The sequence below is a fragment of the Plasmodium cynomolgi genome, chromosome 4 (assembly GCF_000321355.1).
Source record: "Plasmodium cynomolgi strain B DNA, chromosome 4, whole genome shotgun sequence".
Lineage (NCBI taxonomy): Eukaryota > Apicomplexa > Aconoidasida > Haemosporida > Plasmodiidae > Plasmodium > Plasmodium cynomolgi.
The window spans coordinates 376,291-384,012 of record NC_020408.1 but is presented as its reverse complement, the minus strand read 5'-3'; the positions used below and the strand labels follow the sequence as shown (position 1 = coordinate 384,012).

At 30.0% G+C, this 7,722-nt stretch overlaps 2 protein-coding genes across 2 annotated transcripts; one reads left to right on the top strand and one right to left on the bottom strand.

The window, feature by feature from the left end:
- Positions 1–2,660: 2,660 nt before the first annotated feature.
- PCYB_041900 (hypothetical protein) lies at positions 2,661–5,909 on the top strand (the record flags this gene model as incomplete). Its single annotated transcript, XM_004225341.1, has 2 exons — positions 2,661–4,707; positions 4,838–5,909. Exons 1-2 carry the CDS (start codon positions 3,128–3,130, stop codon positions 5,907–5,909), a joined length of 2,652 nt encoding a protein of 883 aa, XP_004225389.1. The 5' UTR covers positions 2,661–3,127.
- Positions 5,910–6,429: 520 nt separating this feature from the next.
- PCYB_041890 (small GTPase rab5) lies at positions 6,430–7,167 on the bottom strand (the record flags this gene model as incomplete). Its single annotated transcript, XM_004225340.1, has 2 exons — positions 6,430–7,025; positions 7,050–7,167. The coding sequence occupies 2 exons, from the start codon at positions 7,165–7,167 to the stop codon at positions 6,430–6,432; spliced, it is 714 nt and encodes a 237-aa protein (XP_004225388.1).
- Between the last annotated feature and the right edge of the window lie 555 nt (positions 7,168–7,722).

Below are 7,722 nucleotides of genomic sequence, written 5' to 3'. Positions count from 1 at the left end.
ATTTTTTTATTTTGTTTATTTTTAGTGTTAATTTTAATCCTTTTAAAACAATTATCTTCTTCCTAATTATTATTGTAACTTAACAATTTTTCTAGTACAATAAGAATACTGTTAAACATTATGTTTCCTTTTAACGTATTAAAAACAATCATGTTTATTTCGTACATATTTTTAATGCCCATTTAATAAAAAATACAACATAAATTAAAATGACTTTTTTTTTATTCCACTGTATTATGTAAACGACACCTAAAACATAAAAGAAATTTTAATGTTTGAATGGACCTCACAGTTCTTCGATGATGCTTTAAAATCATATTTTCTAATGATAAATTTATGCACGAGTATAGTTTCTTTGTTTTATAAATTATTCATTAATAAAACATGTGTGTAACAGTGCGTTTTATGCAAAAAGAAACTTTTTTTTATAATTATAACTATTCTGTGTACATTCCTTTGAGAACATTCCTAAAGAGAGGATCAAAACACAACTCTGTCCAAGCGTACAAGCTATTTTCCACCTTTTAATTGTGTACACATATTGCTCTATAATGTTTTTTAGACAAGAATAATGCAACACAAAGAACAGAATTGAATAAATAATATGTTAACAGTCTAAATATTTAGCAAACGTAGACAAATCATGCGGATTCTAAAAATGCGTTGTATATGACATATTGCACGTATCGAGGAAATTTAAGCTATATATTAAATCTCCTTGCAAAATATTTTATTATAGGCTAATTTAGCTCAAGAACGCTAAAGAGCCAAAGCAGTTAAATACTGTGAAACTGAATGCAGAAATATTAATCTTAAAGTAATGCGCTCAATACAATTAGATTGAATTTCCTGTGTGGCATTTTAAAAAAGTCTATATAGTTAAACGGAAATGTTTGTTCTAATGATATACATATAAAGCATTTTTTTTTTTAATCTGCTTTATTTTGTTTCTTATCTGGTGAAAGAATTATTATTTATGACATAAAAGACAGAAATGCTTGAAACCAAAGATACATTAAGAGTATTGCTTAGCAAAAATAAGCCTTTTTCTACCCTACCTTTTCGAATTTCAGTCTATATAAAAACTCTTTTATTATTTCAGGTAATTTTACCTTAAAACCAAGAACTTTATGTTATATTGAGTATCTAATATTTTATCTTATGTTCATATATATATTTTAATAAGGTGTTATTTCATTTCAAAAACTAAATGGAATCAAAAGAAAAGTAATTAATGCAGAATTGTTATGGAAGTAATTCCTTCCAGTAACGTTTATGATAAAAAATACAACATTATGAAGCAAAATGCACAGTCGTGTATTAAAGGCAACCAAAATGATTATAGTGGAAGAAAATGCTTTCTTGTTAATAAAATAATTTTGTGTAAGACATAGCAATGTTTGAAGCGAATTTGGATTTAAGTTATAACAGGAAATGTTTTCAACATTTTTGAACAACTGTTCTGAATACCTTTTCCCTATATTTACATTCACCTTTTTAAATTTACGCTCAATAATGTGCAAGAAATAATAGGGGAGTTTCTTTCAGAAGAAGTCTTTTCACATAAAACCCATGAAATTTCACTTTTGGCACGTGTTTTAGAAAGGGCTCTAAATTTTTTTTTTGCATATGTCGAATAAGGAGTTTGCTTATACGACTGCAGATCCTGTACTTATGTTGTGCATTTAACTTTTATTGGCAATACGTAATCCTTGTTAATAGATACATATTTTTTTATTTTTTTTAATATACACCCTACGTTGTTTTTTCAAACACTTCACTTTTGCTAAAATATATGCTCTTCATTTACATTTATCATACGCACACATTGCATTAAATGGTATAGAAGTTCATTTTCAATGTTTCTTTTAACTCCCATTTTTCTTGGACAAAATCTGTTGTATACAGTTTCGCCACGAATTGCGTTTCCACTTCTTTTTCTATTTTTTTACAATATTATCATGCTCAAGGCGCTGCTCACATTAACTTATTCGGTAAAAATTATATCGAAAGGATAATGAAAAATTAATGGTAGGCACGTTCCTCGCAAGTTTTATAATCCTCTTGCCCCCAAAAAATCATGCAAAACGTAGTTTTTATATGTCACCTTTGTCAAGAGACAACAGCAGAAAAGAAAGAAAATTATACCAGTGTCATTCTTGTGGAGTGTATAAATATATTTAAAAAAAAATAAATTAAGAGCTCATCCTTTATAGCTATATATTCAATAATTCACCTAAAATATATAAATTTTATCCTATATTTTGTTGTGCGTAATGTGTGGGATGAGGATGTTTAATACCTTTGTTATTTGAACAAATTTTAGTTCTTACAATTGACGACGACTTTAAAGAGCTAACGTGAAACAAAAAAAATAATAATTAAATAAACGCAATTCATGAAATGAAGAAGTTTTATAAAAACCATTCTATATCTGTAATGAAAAAATTTTTTTAATTTCATTTTTTTAAACTTACCTTTTGAAGCTACGTACAATATCATTCATTTTTTCCAGAAAATGAAAGCAAGTGATGATAAAACGAAGTTAACAAAATATAGAAGGGGAAAGCACAACTCTTTTGGTTTTCCCAAGGACTGCGATTGCTAACATTATGATTGTTTTAAGGAAAACAAAAACACTTTACATGAAAAAATACGTATCTCCTTTAAAATGTGTATATTTAAAGTCAAATTTTGCTACTGTAAATTTGAATTATCAAAATAGTAAGAAAAGAAAGGAATACTATGGGAAAAAAAAGTTATACTCGCTTTTTAGTGATAACTCCAATATATGTGATAGGTTAATGTTATTGAAAAATTTACCCAGGGACAAAAATGAGAAATATGAAGGAATTAGTGCAGAGGTAATATACAAATATTTGCTAAATAAATATAAAAAATGTTTTAACTATATAAGTTTTAGTGAAATAATACAAAGCATAAAAACATTTGATGAATTGGACAAAAAATTTAGTCGCGATGGTGATTTTTTCGTGGCAATAACGGGTGTAGATAAAACCGTTTTATGCAAAATAAACGAATTCGAATTCAGTGAAAAGGATTTACATTTTCATAGAAGGGAACTATTAGGAAAAATTTGCAATAGATTGATTAAACATGTGCATGAATGAGCGGAAATGAATTAATTCATTTTATGGTTTATTTTTTTAGATGGAATAAAAGTGACAGGAAGTTGTCTCTTTTCTATAATTTTTATTTTAATCATGTCTTTGATAATTTATATCTTTTTGGTTATGAAATTTATAAGGTCCTTTTTATATTAAACACATATCTCATTAATAATGATTCTAGCATTATTTTTGATGAACGCTTAATGGGGAAAAACATGTTTAATGTATACCATTTCAGGGAATTAAAGAACAAGGGGAATTACGCGCTCAAAATGAGCAAAGATGAAATTTACAAGAAATGTTATGACAAGTTGTTAGAAGACATAGATAAAATTGAAAAGAAAAACGTAGTAAACATTTTAAAGCTATATGTTGACAATTTAAGTAAGAATATTAACATAGACAATAAACTTGTGGATAATGTTCACAACAATTTAATAAGCGAAAACGTAGACTATCTTGTAAAATTGGTGAATATATACTGTGACATGATTAAGAAAGAGGTACACTGCACTGCCTCGATAGTTTCCAAGTTAAAGGACGTGATTTTATGCATCTATCAATTTTTGAAAGAAAGAGAAAACGAAAAAAAGGTTCTCTCTGATGTAAATTATAGTACACTACTAAATTCGGTAAATAATAAAAATGTTTTAAATAAAATTATGGACAACACCTTTAGTCTGTTGTACGAACATTTACTAAAAACTTTTTGGAACGTAAAATTTGAAAACCTTCAGGCACTTTCCATTTCACTCATTTCTATAAAAAACATACATTTTACTTTATTAAGAGGGAGGCATTTTACCAATAATGTTTTATTCTGCGCTACTTTGAAATTCGGCTTAGATGCGTCAAATAGGTTCCTGGAGAAATGCTTAAAAATAAATAATAAAGATGCAGTACACATTATACATAGTAGTGGTGATGGCGCATCTAATGGGATGAGTCTGGAAAATTTGCAGAAAATAAAAATGGGGAAGAGAAGCGAATATTATTTTTACAAAATAGAAAATTATTTAGATTTTAATTTCAAATTGAAAGTTAGTGATTTGTTGTCTATTAAAGTTCTGTCAAACTCTTTCGCAAAGGCAGAACAGGTGCACAATTCGTATGATTTTTATTTACTTTTTAATAACATCTCGTGCATCTTGTATTATTTTATAGTAAATAAGAATAAAATAACGAGATTTAATGACACATATATCTACGTTTTGAATGACCTCTCTTATGTATACAAAAATGTGAAAAATAGAGCAGCACGTAGCAGCCTAATTGAAAGTGGTGTTCAAAAGTTATTTTGCAAAAACGTTTTAAAAGTCAGCAACCTTTATATGAAAAATCTCCATGAAGAAAGCAACTTCCAACGAGATCAGTATGTGTGTTCCCTAATTTTTCTGAATAATTTATTTTTCGATAAAATTGTTCTTTTTGAGCATATAAACAATGTTTGGAACAACGTTTATAAAGCGTATAACTATTTTAAACGCAATATAATGCTTAACGAGGATATTATATCTTTAATTCTTCTAACTTGTTCTAAGTTCCAATTTTTTACAGAAAACAACTCAAATAGCAGGTACGGAGTTAATTAGTTTAAAATATAATATCATGGATGATTTGGCTAGAAATTATTTAAACACATATAAGCACATATCCTTGGATAACTTATCAAAAGTTTTAATATCCCTGTCCAATTCCAAATATAGGTATGAAATTAGCGAAGATTTGTTATTAGGAACTTTGAAAAATGAAATTGCAAAGGTTAACGCAAAAAACAACGGCAACAGCTTTGTATGTACCAAGGCTTCAGATAACGGTACTGCGAAGACAAATTGGGGAAATATTCCCACGGAAAGTGCGAAACGTGATTTATTTATAAATATGAGCAAAATTATTGAATGCTTAATAAAGTTAGATATATTTTTTTACTTAAAAAATAGACATATCTACGTGCAGCTATTTATGGAGGCGTTCTGCAGTATGTGCTTAAAATTGAACCTGTTAAAAAAATTGCTCTACATAGCTAATCACTTATATGTGTATGAAATATATGGTTACGTCTCCGAAATTTTGGAAAAATTGGTAGAAGGATACGGACAAATTTCTTACAATTTTATCGAAAATGTGGAAAATAAGCTCTTTGAGAAGATTACGTGCTATATATCGGAAGATGATTATATCGAAATGTCAAACACCTTCTTTGTGCTATTTTATGACTATTTTGAAAGTTTTCATAGGGAGAAGACGTATATAAATGTGCTGCGTCTTCCGAAATGCGGCACACATTTTACCAAGCTAAACCATGGAGGTGATGCGCATGACGTGGTACTAAACGACGTTCAGTGCAATGCAGGTAATAACCCCAAAACTGTTATGGACGCATATAGTGGCAATGCTGAAAATGCTCTAAATGTTGTTAATAAAGTAGGAACTTTACAGCATTGTGAGAATAGTACAAATAAAGGTTTTCTAAAAAAGAGCACCAACGAAGCGGATCTTTTCATAAGCGATATCGTAAATTTATTTAAATTCTTGAAGATAGATAGAGGCAAATTTATCCTATTTCAACTTTACATGTACCTTTGTAGTAGCAAAAAGTTCCAAAAGAGTGATGCCTCATCATCGGCGTTTCACATGGAGGTGTTCAGGGTTTTACAGGACATTCATCCGAGGTACCTGTGGGTGCAAAATTTCAACATTAAAAATGAGCAAGGGACATTTCTGTACACAATCGACATCATGCTGTTCCAAGCAAGCGGGGGAGGTGAGGGCATATAATTATTTTAATTCAGTGTGTTATTTAATTTGTTTAAACAAATGTACGCACGCGCGTGTGTATGTGTACAAGCATAAATGTACATATACATGCATAGATACATACGCATAGGTCCCTATGCGTACATATTTATAAAGTGAAAAGACAGTTTTTCGGGGAATTTTTCGTGATATCAACAAGCGCGAAAAGGTTGGATATTCAAAATAGTGTGAAACTAAATTTGCGCATGGTGGGTTATTCAAATATTTGTACATATTCGCAAATGTATGAATCACTGATTTGTATACATGAGTGCATATAAAATTAAAATCGCATATTGTGCAGTGCAAAAGGTAGCATTCCATTTGTGCTTTTTATTTTAATTATTCATATGCAACTTTTAAATTGAAAAAACTGAATCAATCTTTCGTTTTACACAAATTAACAAAATAAGCGAATGGGGAGGTGGAAAAAGGGCAAATGGAAAAAACGCTTTTTGCGAAAACATTTGCAAATTACTTGTTATACACATAAACAAAACAACTAGCAGCAGTTTTTCCTGGGATGCTTTTCACTATCTAGGTTTATCAGGTTGCTACTGGCAGGTTTACTGTCTATGTTGCTTTTATTATTTATAATATTTTTATATATTTCCTCAGCAAGCATGTAAAAAATATTTTTTATGTTTGCACCTGTCTTGGCGCTTGTTTGAATAAAGAGAAGATTGTTTTCCTGGGCATATTTCTGCACATCTAGCATATCTACCTGAAATTTGTTTTTATCTATTTTGTTCGCAACCAAAATTATTATATAATTGCTACTGATTTTTAATTGATTTACCCATGTTTTGGCTCTATCTAGGCTACTTGAATTGCTAATGTCGAAAACGACTATAGCACACGTGGCACCTCGATAGTATAGGGGTACGATACTTGCATACCTTTCCTGTCCCGCGGTGTCCCATATATCAAATTTTATGTTACACGGGCCTTCGTTGTTTTTGAGGTGTTCTTTATTAAAAGAGAAATTATCATTACTGTTGCTGCTAAGGTTGCTGCTGATGTTAATATTGGTGCTGCTGCTGCTGTTACTGTTGATGCCACTGTTGGTGCTTTTCATCTTCAGTTCGTTCATGTTGACTACATATGTGCAGAAGGAGGCACCTATCGTTGTGTTCGTGTTATCGTGAAAGGTATCCTTCGTCAAACGCAAAACTATGCTCGATTTGCCCACTGATGATTCGCCTAGTAACACCGTTTTGTAACTACTTTTCTTTTCCATTTTTCATTTTTAATCTAGTACATTATGTATACGTATATATATATGTATATGTACGCTGAGGGGTAGGGGGAGGAGTCCAGTCCGGTACGGAATAACACAAAAAAAAATATAAAATTAACTGGGGGGAACGCCCAAAGATATGCGAAAGGCACGTACCTTTATAAATTACGCAAAGGTCCTTCGAAAATACATATCAGGTATTCATATTTTTTGGCGAATAAAACATTTACATAGCATTCCGAAGTGCCCCTCTCCCCCAAAAGGAAAAAATATATACACGTAGTATAATTGTACCAAAGGGTGATAATTGTAATAGGGTTACCAGGCGAAGTGTTCTACTACTACGTTTTAAACAGAAAGAAGAGGAGGGGAAAAAAAAAACAGTTCAGCAAAAGTAAATTACAAATTATGTGACTTTTAGCGTTTAAGTGGGGAATAAAAAAAATGCATACGTGTATGTTTACGCAAATGTATACATATATATACTTAAACGTGTAGCAAATTTTTTAAATGAAATAAAAATAAAACTATATGAACAAAAAAAACAAAAAAAAA